This window comes from Neoarius graeffei, chromosome 28 (assembly GCF_027579695.1).
Source record: "Neoarius graeffei isolate fNeoGra1 chromosome 28, fNeoGra1.pri, whole genome shotgun sequence".
NCBI lineage: Eukaryota > Metazoa > Chordata > Actinopteri > Siluriformes > Ariidae > Neoarius > Neoarius graeffei.
Window position 1 is genome coordinate 9683904 of NC_083596.1, and position 19562 is coordinate 9703465.

The 19562-nt window shown below is 43.1% G+C and overlaps 1 protein-coding gene across 1 annotated transcript in view; it reads left to right on the forward strand.

The window, feature by feature from the left end:
- The window catches only part of wdr36 (WD repeat domain 36), a 68506-nt gene continuing 48944 nt past the window's right edge, over positions 1 to 19562 (forward strand). Inside the window, exons 1-5 of the mRNA XM_060912110.1 lie at positions 1 to 287; positions 9228 to 9255; positions 9349 to 9449; positions 15137 to 15254; positions 15387 to 15519. Of these exons, the coding sequence (XP_060768093.1) occupies positions 132 to 287; positions 9228 to 9255; positions 9349 to 9449; positions 15137 to 15254; positions 15387 to 15519 (536 nt within the window). The 5' untranslated portion in view covers positions 1 to 131. The remainder of the gene's footprint in view (positions 288 to 9227; positions 9256 to 9348; positions 9450 to 15136; positions 15255 to 15386; positions 15520 to 19562) is intronic.

Here is a 19562-nt window from a genome sequence, read left to right on the forward strand (position 1 = left end):
TCTCCGTATCAATACCGTTCGTTAAGGTAGTGAGAGCGTTAGAGGAGCTGTGTGATGTTTTAAAAATATGTTTTAACTAAATGCGTTGGAGGTACTGAAGTGAAAGCGAGGGTTAGAGGTAGATATACAGAATGTCCGTGGTAGGGAAAAAGGGAAGCGGGATATTCTCTGGATTTAGAGCACTTGGGCTTTACTCCAGCCATCTTCCGCACGTGGTCCGTTTCCACAAGAAACACCGGGAGTTTTATGTGGTGACAGCTGTTGGCCAGTGTTTCCACACTTATAATGTAAGTCAACGAAACAACAATAATAATAATAACAACAACAAAAAAATTAAACCATTAGTACTGAAATATTGCTTATATTCTAAATATCTAAACTCTATTTAACGTTGCAGTGGACTCCTGACAGGCTTTATCCGTTAATTTCAACACGAAGCTTTGAATTATATTCAGAAATATCTTAACATATAACATCTAGGCCTGTGCATTTGATTGCCTTTTGTTTTGCAAACACTATCGTTTCTGTTTTGTTCACGTGACGTGTTGCACACGGAATGTTTAAGCAGTGCGCACCGGTGCGCGTGCCCGCGCATCACTCTGTCCAAACAGCACACACTGAATAGAACTAGCTGCTAGCTTTCTTTTTGCTAATAAGCTTATTTGGTAATAAATCATATATTTGAATCGTGTATCCTGGTCATGTAGGAACTCATCCTGAACTAGTCAGTCCTTCAGATAAAATGGTGTATTTAAAAAAAAAAAAGTATGAAAATCCTGAAACATGAAGGAGACTCAAATACTGAAAGGAACTGCCAAATATTTCAATGTGGAACCACAATAAACCTCAGATAAGATTGGGTGTACCTTGTACAGGATGTACACTACCGTTCAAAAGTTTTGCGGTCACCCAGACAATTTTCAAATCAAATCAAATCAAGTTTATTTGTATCGCGCTTTTAACAATAAACATTGTCGCAAAGCAGCTTTACAGAATTCGAACGACTTAAAACATGAGCTGATTTTATCCCTAATCTATCCCCGATGAGCAAGCCTGTGGCGACGGTGGCGAGGAAAAACTCCCTCAGACGACATGAGGAAGAAACCTCGAGAGGAACCAGACTCAAAAGGGAACCCATCCTCATTTGGGCAACAACAGACAGCCTGACTATAATATTAACAGTTTTAACAGGTATAACCCTCAACTGTCCTCATGGGGCCGTCCTTCACAGGAGCGGTGCGATAAAACTCCGACCAGACACAGGGCACCAGGATGGATCAAGCAGGTCTGAGGGGCAGAAAAGGCCAGCATCTCAATCCCAGGATCAACATGTAACTCAGAGGGACAGATTGGGGGGGGGGAGAGAAAGAAAACACAGGTTGTTTGGTATGGCCTAAAAATGACAAGTATTAAATCTGTGTGGTAGGCTCGCAGAGACGAGAGTCTTTACATCAGGCATAACACACAACAATGGCATGTTCTCATCTCATCTCATTATCTCTAGCCGCTTTATCCTGTTCTACAGGGTCACAGGCAAGCTGGAGCCTATCCCAGCTGACTACGGGCGAAAGGCGGGGTACACCCTGGACAAGTCGCCGGGTCATCACAGGGCTGACACATAGACACAGACAACCATTCACACTCACGTTCACACCTACGGTCAATTTAGAGTCGCCAGTTAACCTAACCTGCATGTCTTTGGACTGTGGGGGAAACCGGAGCACCCGGAGGAAACCCACGCGGACACGGGGAGAACATGCAAACTCCACACAGAAAGGCCCTCGCTGGCCCCGGGGCTCGAACCCAGGACCTTCTTGCTGTGAGGCGACAGCGCTAACCACTACACCACCGTGCCGCCAACAATGGCATGTTAATATGGTAAAATATATCATGACCTGCTCTGGCTGGATGCTTGATTGGGTGATGGGAGCACACTCCTCAGCAATGATGAGATGCAGATGGGACCCTTAGGGTCCCATTTGCAACAGTTTTGTGTTTTCCATGAAAAGTCACACTTTTATTTCCCACCATAAGTTGTAAAATGAATAGAAAATATAGTCAAGACATTTTTCTGGCCATTTTCACTACGTTCACACTGCAGGCTGAAGTGACTCAAATCCGATTTTTTCGCCCATATGTGACCTGTATCCGATCTTTTATTGACAATATGAACGAGACAGATCCGATTTTTTCAAATCCGACCCAGGCCGTTTGGATATGTGGTCCTAATTCCGATTCCTATCCGATCTTTTCATATGTGACTTCAGTCTGAACCGCCAGGTCGCATTCATCCGACTTACACGTCATCAACAAGCCACAAACGTCACTATTCTGCGCTGAAGTAGGCGGCGGGTCTCTCAAAAAAAGTTACAAAAACATGGCGCATGACACGTTCCTTTGAACGGAGGTTGCAGTCACTACCCCGCAGAACGCCTGAGCCAAAACCCTTGCCCTCTTCCTTCTCAACCTCCTCCTTAACATCAGGCTATTGTGTATGTTCTGGCTCCGTCGCAACAACAACTGCATCATCGCCAGGTACTCCACGCTGGCTACTGTCATACACAGGAAACTTTAGGTTACTTCCGTAAACACTGGCCATGCTCACTGCGTGTGACGTCGTCGTATCCTGCAATGTGCATGCGGAACACTTTTAGGTCGCTTTTCGTTCATACTGAGGATCACATACAAGTCGCATATATTTGTTAATGTGAACGACCTCACAAAAAAATCGGATTCACAAAAAATCGAAATTGAGCATTAAGCCTTGCAGTGTGAACGTAGTGTTTGAGCATTTAATCGACCCCACAAATGTGATGCTCCAGAAACTCAATCTGCTCAAAGGAAGGTCAGTTTTATAGCTTCTCTAAAGAGCTAAACTGTTTTCAGCTGTGCTAACATGATTGTACAAGGGTTTTCTAATCATCCATTAGCCTTCTGAGGCAATGAGCAAACACATTGTACCATTAGAACACTGGAGTGAGAGTTGCTGGAAATGGGCCTCTATACACCTATGGAGATATTGCACCAAAAACCAGACATTTGCAGCTAGAATAGTCATTTACCACATTAGCAATGTATAGAGTGCATTTCTGATTAGTTTAAAGTGATCTTCATTGAAAAGAACAGTGCTTTTCTTTCAAAAATAAGGACATTTCAAAGTGACCCCAAACTTTTGAACGGTAGTGTATCTTTAAATAAAATTTGGATAGGATGAGATGGGATATGGTCAGCATCTTCTCCACATGATGGTGTTAGCTTGCAGATTTTTTTTTTCCCCTCACTGTGGAGATTTCTCAAGAACTCTCCAGTAAAGATCAGCAATATGTCTTTTTGTTGTTGTCTCTTTTTTTTTTTAATGGAAGATGTTCATTATACCTCCAATACTACGCTCATGTTTTACCAAGATTATATTGGGAAATGAAATAGAATGTGTGAAGTAGACAGACTGGGAGATTAGATGCTGATTCGTCTCAGAATTGTCGCACTAGTTAGATAACATCCCAGCTATTAAACATCCTTTTTCACACAATATATCAAAGATTAAGCTTAAACATGAGCGAAGGTGCTGTTTTGAGCCGTGAAGTGATGTATAAGGAGTTGGAAAGACATTACACGATGTCTGTGTTCCAACCATCTCATCTCATCATCTCTAGCCGCTTTATCCTTCTACAGGGTCGCAGGCAAGCTGGAGCCTATCCCAGCTGACTACGGGCGAAAGGCGGGGTACACCCTGGACAAGTCGCCAGGTCATCACAGGGCTGACACATAGACACAGACAACCATTCACACTCACATTCACACCTACGGTCAATTTATGGCCCTTTTCCACTACCCTTTTTCAGCTCGCTTCAGCTCACTTCAGCCCGACACGGCTCGCGTTTCGACTACCAAAGAACAGCACGACTCGACTCGCTTCAGCCCTGCTTAGCCCCTAAAACTCGCACGGTTTTGGAGTGGGGCTGAAGCGAGCCAAACCGAGCTGAGTGAGGCTGGGGGCGTGAGCAGACACTCCCCTGTGCACTGATTGGTGAGGAGGAGTGTCCTCACACGCCCACACACGCCCCGCGAGCACGCTGGGATCTGTAAACACCGTAAACCCGGAAGAAGGAGAATTACGAATTACGAGAATTTCTGAAGCCTTATGCGTCTCGCCTCATCTATACGCTCTTGCCAGTATCTGTTGGCGTTGTCGGTGACAACAAGCCACAGCACCAAGACCAGCAACACTAACGACTCCATGTTTATTGTTTACTATCCGGGTCGTGAGACTACCGCTTAAAAGCTCACTGATGTCACTGTTTGCGCTGCTTAACGACATCACGTGACGTCCACCCACTTTCGCTAACTCCACCCAATGTGTCCACCCACTTCCAGCCAGCACGGTTCAGCGCGGTTGTAGTCGAAATGCAACTTCAATAGCCCCGCTCAGCTCGACTCAGCCCAACTCAGCACGGCACGGCTCAGCCCAACTCAGCCGCGTTTGTAGTGGAAAAGCGGCATTAGAGTCACCAGTTAACCTAACCTGCATGTCTTTGGACTGTGGGGGAAACCGGAGCACCCGGAGGAAACCCACGCGGACAACATGCAAACTCTGCAGAGAAAGTCCCTTGCCGGCCACGGGGCTCGAACCCGGACCTTCTTGCTGTGAGGCGACAGCGCTAACCACTACACCACCGTGCCGCCCTGTGTTCCAACCAAGACAAGGCAAATTGATTTTGTAGCACAATTCGTACACTGAGGCAACTCAAAGTGCTTCGTGTTGACAAAGCGATAAGAGAAGATATAATAGACTCAAACAAAAGTAAAATGTAATAAGAATAATCAAGTAAACTAGATCTAAATCATAAGATACTAAAAGTATCAGCAACGAAATACAACCTAGCACACTGCTAACCAAGAGTGCTTATTCAAAGACACAAGAGAACAGAAAGGATTTTAGTCTTGACTTGAGGCCAATTTATGCTGACAACCCAGTCCTTGCAGATGGCGTCTGCGTAGCCCCCCCACCTTCGCAGACGCTCTGCGCGCACCTCCCAAAAATTGTGACCACCGCAGAAGCCTCGCAGACAAGAGGGCTCTGATTGGTCCACTCTACATCCGCTGTACACGCACTTCCGCTTCCCTACTTTCCCGGTTTGTTTTGTTTTCACGACCGGCATTTTTAAAAACACGAGCGAAGATGGAGCAGCACGAAGAGCGGTTGATCGAGGAAGTACGTACATCTATACGACTCCAGTTCTAGTCATTATAAGTAACCGGAGGATAAACACTCCACTAACCACACCCACCAACTACTCCTAGCGACTTCGCGCCCCCTTGCGTTGTGCCGGTGAATAACATCGCGCACGCCTATTACTCCCCGCTCAACGATAAATTACAACTGTCTGCGAAAAGCTATCTGCGAAAGCCTTGTCGCAAGAGCATGCAGAGGCCCTTAACCTTAGCTAATAAAAAAAAAATAGTCTGGGATGGAGGATTCCAGTGATAGCTTTAAAAGTGAAGCTTCTTCCTGTTTTTGTCCTTACCTTAGACATCATTAGTAGCCCTTTTTCCACAGGACAAAATTTTCATGCGTTCAACATTCCGTATGTGCAAAAGTCTTGGGTACATGTGAAGAAATGCTGTAGACCAAAAATGGCTTAAAAATAATTAAATGAAATGTTTCAACGTTTTAAAAAAAAAAATACTGTAAACAGCAGTAAGCCATAATAAATCAATATAACAAAGTCAGTGTTTGGTGTGAGACGACCCGTTGCTATAAAAAAAAAAAGTCGTCTCAGGTACAGTGAGTGCAGTTTTATAAGGAAATAAGCTGTAGGTTTTATGGAGCATCTTATAGAACCAGCCCCAGTTCTTTTGGACTCTTTGACAGTCATACTCACTTGTTAATTTTGCACTAAAACCCAGTAGCCTTCATTATGTTTTCTTTTTTAATCTGAAAAGTGCTCTCTTATGTAATATGCTGCTCAGATGCAAACTTTTTTTTTTCCTGTAACACTTAATTTTGTGCTGGAAAACGAACGTTTGGAACTCTAAGATGTTTTTATACTGACTTGATAATGTAGAAGTCATAAAATAGAAATGTATAACAAAGTTTGTTTGGGAGAAAAAAAACAAGGTGCCTGAAGGCCAATTTATGCTGACAACCCAGTCCTTGCAGATGGTGTCGCAGATGGCGTCTGCGAAGCCCCCCCCCCTTGCAGACGCTCTGCGCGCACCTCCCAAAAATTGTGACCAACGCACACAGCGTCGCAGACAAGAGGGCTCTGATTGGTCCACTCTACATCCGCTGTACACGCACTTCCGCTTCCCTACTTTCCCGGTTTCTTTTGTTTTCACGACCGCCATTTTTAAAAACACGAGCGAAGATGGCGCAGCACGAAGAGCGGTTGATCGAGGAAGTGAGGAAGTACGGACATCTATACGACTCCAGTTCTAGTCATTATAAGTAACTGGAGGATAAACACTCCACTAACCACACCCACCAACTACTCCTAGCGATTTTGCGACTTCACGCCCCCTTGCGTTGTGGCGGTGAATAACATCGCGCACGCCTATTACTCCCCGCTCAACGATAAATTACAACTGTCTGCGAAAAGCTATCTGCGAAAGCCTTGTCGCAAGAACATGCAGAGGGGCTGAGACTTTTGTACAGTGGTCCTAGGTTACCGAGTCACCAGATTTGTCATTTTTATTTATTTTTTTAAACCAGCTCAGTGGTTCTCAAACTGGTGTCTCAGGATTCCCAGGGGTCCATTAAGCGTAGCCCCAGGGTCCAGGACTTTTTAGCGGTGGAACTCACAACTCACTGTTATCAAAGTTATTACATCTTACTAAGTTCTTATTGTTATTAGCCGGTTTAATTCAACTGCCTACTGGAGGTCATCCACCAAAGTGATCGGGTAAAAAGGGGGGAAAAATACATTTTATGATTTTTATTTGTAAATAGATTTGACAGTTTTCCACACTTCTATTAGCCTAGTAAACTAGACCCACCCGCCTAGCGGCCAAAAATATTTTTGCCTAGCGAGTGGGTCTAGCCTCGCACCATATCAACAAAAACACCCCGGGCATCAAATCGTGCCCTCCAATCACAACGCAAGGTTTTTGTTTGGATTCTTTGGGCGGACTTTTGCAGGAGTGACGACAAAGCTGCGCGACGCTGGAGAAAGCACAACAGGAAAGATGGCTACGGCTAGTGAACAGCGCGCGTTTGACTCCGCTTTGGAATCAGTTTTAGAAGAATTAGACTTGGAGTTTTCGTTGAAACATGAGCAGGAAGAGGCTCTCCGCTCATTCCTTTTCAAGAAGGACGTTTTCGCTGTTTTGCCAACCGGCTATGGCAAAAGTCTGATCTACCAGCTGGCTCCGCTCGTAGCCAAAAGGATGGGGCTAGTTTGTGCAGTACGAAGAATTAATAAACAGCTTTGAAACATTACTTTTTGATTGTTTCTTATTTTCCCGTTATTTTAAATTTAAGGGAAATTATTTCACCAAACACCACTAAATAAAAACTCTCAAAAACAGTTTAAGCAAACCCTTGAAAAACACTTGAAAAAAATGAGTGTATGTTATGTATGTGGTACAGACTCCAAACTTGTGGTCATTATCTCCGAACTTCTTAATATCTAGAACCTGTTTATTAATTAATACGCATTTTGAAAAATTATTTATTTCAAGGTCTCCCCCACTGCTTTCTGTCGCTCTGACTACGTCACAGTCACCGTTGCGCTGATTGGTCAGAGCGTTGGCCTATAGAGATCTTGCAGTCACGTGACCGGAAAGTACACAGCCGCCATCTTGTCGGTAAAAAACACCACTGAATACTGCTGCACTCATGTACAGAATGGATCAGTTTCAACCGACGGACTACACGGCTCATTTTTCTAATGAACAGATAACTAGATATATGTCTAAAATAAACGATCTACAGATTAGTGACCCTTATGGCTTACCGGACGGAGTTTTCACGACCGGATTTTGAACTGCCAGCGGAATACCCAGACGTGTATAATTACCTCATTAACTTTCCCTCGCTGTTCAGTGGTGAAGCACTGCGTGCTTATAAATCTCTGGACAGTTATCTTTACAGAAATTCAGGATTTGTCAGTGACTCAGATGTGGCATCTTGTAAACAAGAATCCTCATTGGACGGGTAAGTCACTTAAGTATCTAGTATAGCACTGACCACCCGATAATAGAATAGAATAAGGTAATTCCAGCTGTAATTCCAAATCGTCCGTGTTGTTTACTATGGATCTGGCGTTGGAGAGGTAGAGGCTTGGCAGTGGAGATTTGAGTGGCTGTTTTCTGAGCTTAGTCAACAGGCCGGCTCTGCAGCCTCGCTTTTGCTTCCGCTCCCGGCGCCGCCTCCTTCGCTTTGCTTCCGATAACAATCCACGGAGACCCCGCTGGTCTCGCTATCTCGTCCGGAATGTTGTGCATGCGATGGAAATCGCTACAAACCGTCATTTTCTGCTGGAAACCCATATCCAGTAAGTCCATACAGTTGTAGTGGATATTGAAGTCCGATACAGACGAACAACACGCAAAAATACACACAAAAAACGTGCACAGGTAGGGAGAGCTTGTAGCCGCAGCCATTGTAGTAGAATTGTATATAGTAGGGTTTTCCAGAAGAAAAGGTAGAAGTAAAACCAGAAGTAGAAGGCGGAAATATGGCGTTTGACCGACAAGATGGCGTCTGTCACAATCTGGATCGGCTGTGACGTCACATGCAAGTGCTCCATACACACAGAGACAGTTTGAAAGACAGCGGGTTGTCCCTACCCACCCCCGTCAGAAATGTCTACGGATCGAGGCCAGACTAAATATTCACATTTAGTCTGGCTTGCCAGGCTACACTTCTACACTATGGGTTACTTTGTGTCTCGTGATGATGCATAAATTTTCAATGATTTTCCTTTTCAGTTCCAAGTCAAAGAATGACCAAATGAGGACAAATTCAAGGGTGTGAATACTTTTGCAAGGCATGATATTGATACGCATATGAAGACACAAGGGTCTAAATGAGATGAAAATGTTGCAAATTATGCTTCGGGAATGTTCTTAACGTTCAGATTTCTTGCATTGTTTCCCAAGTAAACTCCTTAGAATGCAAAAGTTAAATCTATCAAGTTTGTTTTTTTTACGTGCACCTGGTTATGTTTGGAATCCGAGTTCTGCATTAGACCAAATCTCATGCTGTTCTTAACACTTTTCTGCAGGTAAAGAAACTGGGGATTGTCGCTGTCAGTAAGTAATGCAGAAATATTTTAGTACCAGTATTACATGAAGTAGTTCTGTCGAGTCTGTATTTAAACAAGAACATCTTTTTGTTTTGTCCAGGTAATGCCCTTCCTGAAGACATCGCCTATCTGGCTGCTGACCGTCTGCTCGTCTACGCTGCACATGGCAGAGTCATTTCAGCTTTTGCAAAGAACACTGAGGTAAGAGTCATACTGCACAGAGACCACTCACTCACTCACTCAGCAGCCACTTTAATAAGAACACACGTTCATCTGCAATTATCCAATCAACCAATCCTGTATCAGTAATGCAATGCAGACACCATGGCAGGACAAGCACTTCAATTAATGTTCACATCAGAATGAGGGGAAAAATGATCTCAGTGAACATTGGGAGTTTCACATTCGAACAGTCTCTAGAGCAGGGGTCTTCAATTAAAAGTCACTGAGGTCCAGTTATTAAATTTTGTCCAAGTAGAAGGTCCGAACCGAAGTCCAGCTTGTGTCTTATAGCCTTCCACTATGTCCACATTTTCATATCTCATCTCATTATCTCTAGCTGCTTTATCCTGTTCTACAGGGTCGCAGGCAAGCTGGAGCCTATCCCAGCTGACTACGGGCGAAAGGCGGGGTACACCCTGGACAAGTCGCCAGGTCACATTTTCATATGGTTTCAACAATATTTATTGTTAATTTCCAATGCAGGAAATGAACTGAGTGCACAACTATGGTGGTGTTTACATTAGACCGTATCCGTATCGTTTTCGTCGCGGATGCACTGTCTGTGCACATTAAAACGCCGGGAAACGACTCCACAGGCGGAACAGTTTGAATCCGCCAGGGCCCACGTATTCAACCCAATACGTATCTGATCCAGTGCTGTGTAAACATTGAGGAACGAGGATACGCTGTGCTGAGCTCTAGCTGACGTCATTGGACAACGTCACTGTGACATCCACCTTCCTGATTCGCTGACGTTGGTCATGCCACGTTGGTCATGTGACGCGACTGCTGAAAAACGGCGCGAACTTCACTTCCTGCTATTTGGCCCGAATCACTGCTCGCGCGCTCTGTGAGCCGCGCAGGGCCGGAGTGCACACCCTCCAGAGGGCACTCGCTGTTCAGGGCGGAGTGATTTGGAGCGCAGGATGCCTGTGGAGCCGAGCGTATCCGTGTATTGGCGTTGCTGTGTGCACGCGAATCGTTTTAAAAACGTTAATCTGATGATCCGCTGATACGGTCTAATGTAAACGCCACCTATCTCTTTTACCATAAATAAAAGTAGTCCCAGGAAAATAAATTCAAGGCCTTTATTTCAGATTAAAGAAAACAGAAACCTCAGAATAAAATAAATAAAAAAGTGCAAACAGAGTGGAATAACTCCTTTTTCTCTTAAATTAAAGCGGTCCCAACCTGAAGAATTGAAGGCCTACGGTTCAAGTAAAAAAAAAGTCAACTCAGAAAGCATTAACTAAAAAGTGCAAACAGAGCATTGACTTCACATTTTCTCTTCTTTGTTCTTAAAAATAAGGAGGTCCCAGCCTAAAAAAATGAGGGCCTACTTTTCAAGAAAAAAAAGTCCACATCTTCAGAAAACAAGTGGCTTTTTAGGGGGGGAAATGCAAACAAAACATTTTTCTTTGAACTTTTCTCTTTTAATTCTTCTTTTACTCTTCTTAATGAGAAAAATGGGCATGTGGCTGACCTGCCAGTAATTTAAATCTTGGTTGGAATGGAGTTAGTGCCATTCTCATGCAGATATGTAGGTGTTCATTGTTGAGCCTAGAATGGTACTTGGTTTTGACAATCACTACGTTTACATGCACATAGAGAGAATCGAATTTCTGCCGTTGCTCGACTGAAATCGAAGTTCAAAATGCCATGTATACACCTTAATTCGGCTGAACTTGAACCGAAATTGAACCGAACTCGGAATCGAGCTACACGACCTAGTTTATGCGATTTCTGCCGAGCTACTTTGTGCATGTATACCCTATCGAGCTAGTTGTCGAGCTACGAGACCACAAGCGGGAAACACAACAGCCTCGGTCGGCATGACAACAGTAGTAGCGAGCAGCAGAAGAGGTCAGGAGGAACAAACGAAGAAGAGAAAATGGCGATGTAGAGCTCTCTGAAGTGTGGGTGGAGCACAGAGGACGGCAGGACAAAGCTTCTGGTACTAATAGGCTTTTTATTGTCAGACTTTTCAGTTTAACAGCCTACTTTTATTCTTGAGAGAAAAAAACACACGCGCGCGCTGTGTTCTAGTCCCGGGATGAGCTCTCCCCCTCTGCTCTCCCTCTGCCTCCTTAAATAGGGCGCGGTTACTGGGAAGACACACAAACACAGGTTAATTACCGTCAGGTGTAGTGATTCTGCCACTCACCTTCCCTGGCTCCGCCCTCCTGTCACAGACCGGGGCTTGACCACGCCCCCACTGCCACAGGCAAGCAGAAACGTGCACTTATGGAGCAATGAGGAGACAGAGTTCATGCTCATTCAGCTTAAGGAGTTGAATATATTAAAATTCATGGACGGGAGAAAAACGCGCAATGGAGAACACGGAACTGATAACTTTGTTTACACTCTTGAATAGCTCTTCTTCATGACGACAACCGGAAGTGTACCAACACGATGGGGCGTGTTGCGCCACCTGTGGCTCGGGTGCACAGTGCACCTCACACAATAGCCCGATTTCATTGTGTGCATGTAGGATTGGATTTCTCTGGCACCCTGCTGGGACCTTCAGCTCGATTACCGACAGCAGCTCGATTTGGATGTGCATGTAAACGTAGTCATTGTTCATAGTGGAAAAAGCTGGCTCACAGCTGTAAGTCGATCCAAACATAGTCAAGGTGTGCAGTGCTACTTTGATTAGACCAGGGAACACACTCCAATGTGTTTATGTTGCCCCAAAATCCACGATACTTTTAAGGAACATTTGTTTGCACGTTTCTGGGCTGTAAATGTATGCGAGATGCAGTGGTTGCGTTAGACTTTTTCATTGTCCGTCATTTTGACGGACAGGGTCGTAAAAATCCCGTCATTGTCCATTATGATCTGTCATTTTATTTTAACTTTTAAATGACAATGTATATAGGCTATAAATGCTATATATTTAATAACTTGTGTTTTCATGGACTCATTTTCATTTAAAAATTAATTCACAGAACAAGCTTGTATTATTTAATCATTTATTTATGTATTTATGATGCAAAAAGATGAACAGAGATTCTGACGTTCGGTCACTTGTGAACCCATTTTCCCTCCGCTAAAAACATCGCGGCTGTTGTGCCTTAACGGGCATATGAACAATGTTATTTTACAACGTAACGACAATTGCAGTTAAAATATGAACAGTCCACTACAATGATTTAAGTGACAATCTAATTTGACCTGTTTGCGTGAGCTCAAACCTTCCTTCTGGCCCGCATGGGTTTAAATTGGGAGCTCGCTTGTGCGTAATCAAAGTCGTCAATGGAGACTGCTGCCGAGGCAATTGTCATTAAATTTTGCGTCTTTGCCTCGGACAGACGACTTCTCATTGACGTTTTAATTTTATTCTGAAGGCTGAACCCGCGCTCTGCTGCGACACTGGAGGCTGGAATAACCAGCGCTACTTCAGCCAAAGTTCTGAAGTCGGGAAACATTTCTCCCAGGGAAGTGATCAGAAGCCAGCAAGAGCCTCTGAAAGTTGGATTTCCCGACCCTGCTAGTACTCTCTTCATAGGGAGGAAATCCTGCAGCATGCGGTCTTTCTGCACCCCGCGGAGCCTGGAACCTGACACGGAAGGTCTTAAATAAAACGAAGTTATGTTTAAATGTTAGTTTGTCTACCCGTGCGCTCATTAAAATGATAGTTTAGCAGATATTCGAGCAGTGATGTTCCTAAGCTTGCTGGGGAAGAATACAATAAATCGACATTTGTTTCATTTTAAAAACAAGAAAACAGCTAGCCTAAATGAGCGCTATTGCATTAAGACGTACAGGCAGGGAAACGACACAAACAACCCAATGCATCTCTTTTTTTTAATAGCAAAAATGACGTGTCTTCTGCAGAGAAGGGAAACATTAATCCATCTCACTGTGCTAGTGGTTAGAAAAGTGAGAGCGCGGTGAGGAGCGCGATGGGGGGGGAACAGCCTTGCGCAGTGGCTACAGTGTATACATGAGTAGTCTATGCACTGAACATCAAGACTCGCCGCAACGTCGGCTCAGATTGAAAGTGACGGCAGTGAAGACTATGTATACTGTATGTAAGAAAACTCTGCCACAACTTGCCAATCATTTCAATTGTGTGTTTCATTATGTTTTATTATTGTTATTATTAGGCTATTATTGTTATTGGTAATGGTAACGGTAAACATCCGTCAAAATGACCGACGGCCTTCAGGTTTTTCCATCATAGCTAAAAAAAATCCGTCAATGACGGACAATTGTCGGTTAACGTGACCTACGCTGCTATTATAGATGTATTATGAGCAGCTGACCTTGCTTCTGCTTATATCTGTTCCTGGACTTTTGCCTGTGGAGGTTATTCTGATCTATGAGTGGCCTTTTGGAATATGAAAACCTGTTTGGAACCTGTGTTTTGATTTTTTGAGGACTGGAAATATTTCAGTGAGTGACTTTGAACCTGAAAACCAGTTTGGAGTTTTTTTGCTTTCTTGAGCTGTTTTGTTTGATTTTGTGGGCTGGATGGATCCAGTGCCAAACCACTGAACTGCAAACATGTTGGCATGGTGTGGTACCCAAACTGTTGAACTGCAAACATGTTGGCATGGTGTGGTACCCAAACTGTTGAACTGCAAACATGTTGGCATGGTGTGGTACCCAAACTGTTGAACTGCAAACATGTTGGCATGGGGTGGTACCCAAACTGTTGAACTGCAAACATGTTGGCATGGGGTGGTACCCAAACTGTTGAACTGCAAACATTTTGGAATGATGTGGTACCCAAACTGTTGAACTGCAAACATTTTGGAATGATGTGGTACCTCTCCTACTAATGGTGGTTGGTTGTACTGGCAGGCTGGAAGTGGATGGTTAAAAAAAAAAAACACTCGGGTGTAAATCTACGAGTTCAGTGAAATGTACAAAAATGATATGTACTGATATGTAATTTAGTTCAATTTAATGATATGTAATTTAGTTGTATGTATAAAATGATACAAATACACTGGCATCCTACTCATCCTGGAAGCTCAAAGATGTAATTTAAGAATTAAGTGTGCTACTTTTCTTACTGTCACGTGTGTGTGTGTGTGTGTGTGTGTGTATTACTTTTCTGGATGGATCCAGTGCCAATCTATTGAACTGCAAGCATTTTTCTGCTCTGCCTTTGTTGACTGAGAACTAAAATAAATGTCAATCTGATCTGCATTTGGGTCTCTGTCAGTGAAGGCCTTACAATAACACTAAAGCTTTTCCGGTTTATGTTCGATATGTATGAATTTGGTGTTGGCCCGGCCCGGCCCGCCTGGCAAATTTCAAAAGTCAATGTGGCCCCTGAGCCAAAAAGTTTGCCCACCCCTGCTGTAGAATATACAATATACAGGATGTATAAATATATTGCAGTGTAACAAAAATTGAAATGTATATTGCGCTGTAATTAGGAGTTGAAGATATCGTACCATTTTTTTTTTCTTTTTATTTTCAGATAGTGTTTAGATGCTTTTCTGTCATTCTTTTCCAGATCATGTCATTATATTTAGTTTTAATGCTCTAAGTAAGAAATAAAACTTATAATAATAATAATGGATTCTTCTGTATGCATACACATGCATTAATGTATCATAACTTTTGTTTTGTTTTTTTTTCTCCCTCATCATCTCATTTATTCTGCTCTTCACAACCCCAGTACCAGTCTATACTTACCTGCGTTTCAGATTGTTCACACTTACGAAGGCCATCAAGCCGATGTCCATCTGCTGCTTCCATTTGGAGACCACTTGATCTCCGTGGACAAGGAAAATGCCGTCATTATCTGGGATGTAGAATCAGAAGGTCTTTATGGATTATTTCTTGATTATATCACTTTCGGGAAATTTAAAATTTGCAGTAATTCCACTGAGCCACTAATGTCACTTCTTTTTTTTTTAATTATAAACCTTCGACTATGGTGTTTTTCTTTTTCAGATGTATACTTGCAGATTTCATTTGACAAATCCACTTTTGAAGTTCGGGCCGTTATGCACCCGAGCACCTACTTGAATAAAATCCTGCTTGGAAGCAGTCAGGGGAGTCTTCAGTTATGGAATGTCAAATCAAAGTATGAAGGTTTTTAAAAAAGAATTTATTTATAATATATAAAATAGCAAATACCTCATTTAACCCCTTAAACTTTCACTGTATTCATCTTGAAGCATTTTCCGTCTGAAGTCGCTACGTAAGGAATTAAACACAATGGGGTGTGCTGTTGTAGGAAAATAATCATTGGCAAGACGTAAAGCTGAATTGCTTTCAACACCTCAAAGGTGACGACACCCACCCCCCCACCCCCACCTCCAATAATTGCACATCCCAAAGTGTTTTATGTTTCTTGTACTACAGAAGTTTGCCAATGATTTCACTTCTTTATTTAATAGAGGACAAAAGTTGTATTTTTTTCATCCATTTTTAGCTATATTTGATGTTGAGGATTGTCCCTGAAACAAGTTCCTGTTATTAGTTCAAGTTCAAGTCAACTTTATTGTCAGTAATGCCATATGTGCAGGACATACAGAGAATTGAAATTGCGTTTCCCTCTTATCCGCAGTGCAAACAGTAATAAACATGAAATATAAAATATAGGTACAAGGTATAAACTATAAAAAGGAAAAAAGAAAAAAGGGGGGAGGGGGAAAAAACCCACAAGCTACACACACAAGCTAAAGCTATCTAAGAAAAGACAAGACAGTGGCAATCCAGAAAGTATAAATGTGGCAGTGTGAACAGAATGAATGGTATAAATTTAAATGTGACGAATGACAATATAAACAGAATGTAAATGGGAAACAGCAAGAAGGTCCGGGTTCGAGCCCCGTGGCCGACGAGGGCCTTTCTGTGCGGAGTTTGCATGTTCTCTCCGTGTCCGCGTGGGTTTCCTCCGGGTGCTCCGGTTTCCCCCACAGTCCAAAGACATGCAGGTTAGGTTAACTGGTGACTCTAAATTGAGCGTAGGTGTGAATGTGAGCGTGAATGGTCGTCTGTGTCTATGTGTCAGCCCTGTGATGACCTGGCGACTTGTCCAGGGTGTACCCCACCTTTCGCCCGTAGTCAGCTGGGATAGGCTCCAGCTTGCCTGCGACCCTGTAGAACAGGATAAAGCGGCTATAGATGATGAGATGAGATAAATAAATGGCAGTATGAGCAGAATTTTCAGTGCAAGTATAAATATGGCAGATATGACGGTATAAACAGTGTAGCAGTGAAGTCTATTAAAGATGTATAAAGTGTAAACAGTTTGTATATAGTGCAATTAACAAAAAAAAAAACCCCGTGTAGACAGTATTGTAAACAGTTTTAACATGGTGCAATTGAATTCCGTTGCAGTTCGTTGAAGTGGCTGGTGACATTTGGTTTGTGTATTAAGGGAAGGGGGTACTGGCCTGGGAGGGAGTTCAGCATCTCAGGCCAGTACCCCTTTCCCTTAATACACAAACCAAATGTTTATACTGTCATATAAACAGTATATATAACAGTCATATAACAGTATAAACAGCTACACTGTTTATACTGTCTCATCTGCCATATTTATACTTGCACTGAAAATTCTGCTCATACTGCCATTTATTTATTTGTTTTTATATTTATACCAGTATTTCTCAAACTTTTTCAGGCCAAGGACCACTTTGTCCCAAGAAAAAATTTCAGGGACCACCTGTCAACACCCCCCGCCCCACACAACACACACACACACACACACACACACACACACACACACACACACAGACCATACAGAGATGTGTACTATTAGGTGTTTTTAATTGAAAAAATTATGGTTAACTAAATACATTAAAGGAACAGTCCACCGTACTTCCATAATGAAATATGTTCTTATCTGAATTGAGACGAGCTGCTCCGTACCTCTCCGAGCTTTGCGCGACCTCCCAGTCAGTCAGACGCGCTGTCAGTCCTGTTAGCAATGTAGCTAGGCTCAGTATGGCCAGTGGTATTTTTTGGGGCTGTAGTTAGATGCGACCAAACTCTTCCGCGTTTTTCCTGTTTACATAGGTTTATATGACCAGTGATGTGAAACAAGTTCAGTTACACAAATTGAAACGTGGCGATTTTTTTTTTTTTTTAAAGATATTTTTTGGGCTTTTTTTCACCTTTATTGGATAGGACAGTGTAGAGACAGGACAGGAAATGAGTGGGAGAGAGAGACGGGGAGGGATCGGGAAATGACCTCGGGTCGGAATCGAACCCGGGTCCCCGGATTTATGGTATGGCGCCTTAGTCACCTGAGCCACGACGCCCCCAAAACGTGGCGATTTTCTATGCTATGGAAAGTCCGCACTATAATGACAGGCGTACTAACACCTTCTGCGCGCTTCGGCAGCGCATTGATACGGAGCTCAGATATCAATGCGCTGTCGAAGCGCGCAGAAGGTGTTAGTACGCCTGTCATTATAGCGCGGACTTTCCATAGCATAGAAAATTGTCACGTTTCAATTTGTGTAACTGAACTTGTTTCATATCACTGGTCATATAAACCTATGTAAACAGGAAAAACGCGGAAGAGTTTGGTCGCATCTAACTACAGCCCCAAAAAATACCATTGGCCATGCTGAGCCTAGCTACATTGCTAACAGGAGTGACAGCGCGTCTGACTGACTGGGACGTCGCACAAAGCTCGGATAGGTACGGAGCAGCTCATCTCAATTCAGATAAGAGCATATTTCATTATGGAAGTACGGTGGACTGTTCCTTTAAAGGCCTATCCATTCCATATCCTCCGTGGTTTTTAAAGACAAAAGTGTCAAAAGTAGTGTCGGGTTTTTTCCTCTGAACTGAACCTGTCAGCCACTTCTCCATCCTTGTTGTTTCACTTTCAGTAAATTAAAAAATCGCCACGAACACGAGCTAGTTAGGATTAGCCTATTATATGTTCAGAATTTTCGTTTGCTTGTTTTCAGGTCTGTTTGCCTGTGAGGCAGAGATTTGTGAGGTGACTGTTGCCTAGAGACGAGAGGCGGAATAAGAGCACGTGCACACTACAAGTTTTATGTGGTGCAACTTCAGATGCAGAACGCTTTTTAAATAATAATAATGAAGAAATTACAGGCCCGTTTGATTGCCGTTAAAAACAAGATTGGATAAATTTAACTTTCTAATAATGTTACAAAGCATACGCTAGCTTATCTTGAAAACGCTGACTACATTTGTAGATCACCTCGCGGACCACTTGAGGTCTCTCGCGGACCACCAGTGGTCCGCGGACCACACTTTGCGAAACAACATTGATTTATACTGATAATTACTATAATGTCAGACTGCTGTTCCCGTTTACATTGCTCATTCTGTTTATATCGTCATTACTTGTATTAAGCAGCTATAAAGAGTCGTTCGGTCATCAACCTCTATTTGTCTCTCTTTTGAAGCATAAAACGTCTTCTGTCGTAAAGACTTTACTGTGGTGGAAAACATACCGACGTTCAAAGCACAGGCATTGGAGACTTTTTTAATTAAAAATGAAAAACGTTAATAACAAATAGGCCTTTTCTTAATAAATGTTTATGGACGTTTGTTCTACCTGCATTTGCTTCTCAGTTCTTTAGCTTTCAGCAGTCTATAAAAAGAGCACTCTGATTTCTTTATACAAACACATTTACCATCAGTCATACAACAACTGTCCCATTTTAGATCTGTGGGTTTTTTGTTTTATTTTTTTTTTCCCCCCATTTGAGCTGTGTTACTTCCATCTAGGGTGAAGCCATAGGGTGTGCATTCCTGTGATTGTACATTATTGTGTCCTCTGCTGCCTAAACAGTGTTATTACAGCTAGGAAGAACTTCGAGATTGCCATTAATACAAACCCAGGGGTGATAGCGTTCCGGCGCCGCGCCGGATTTCCGGCGTACCGTGGCTGGGGAAAAAAAAAATCTAGTTCGCCCATTGTCCTGTGTCATTCTGAGATGCGCAGATAGACAGTAAAGGGAATTCCGAATTCCCTTTACTGTCTATCTGCGCATCTCAGAATGACACAGGACAATGGGCGAACTAGATTTTTTTTTTTTTTTTTTTTTTCCCCAGCCACGGTATGCCGGAAATCCGGCGCGGCGCCGGAACGCTATCACCCCTGCAAACCTTGTGGAGGTAAACTGTCATCAG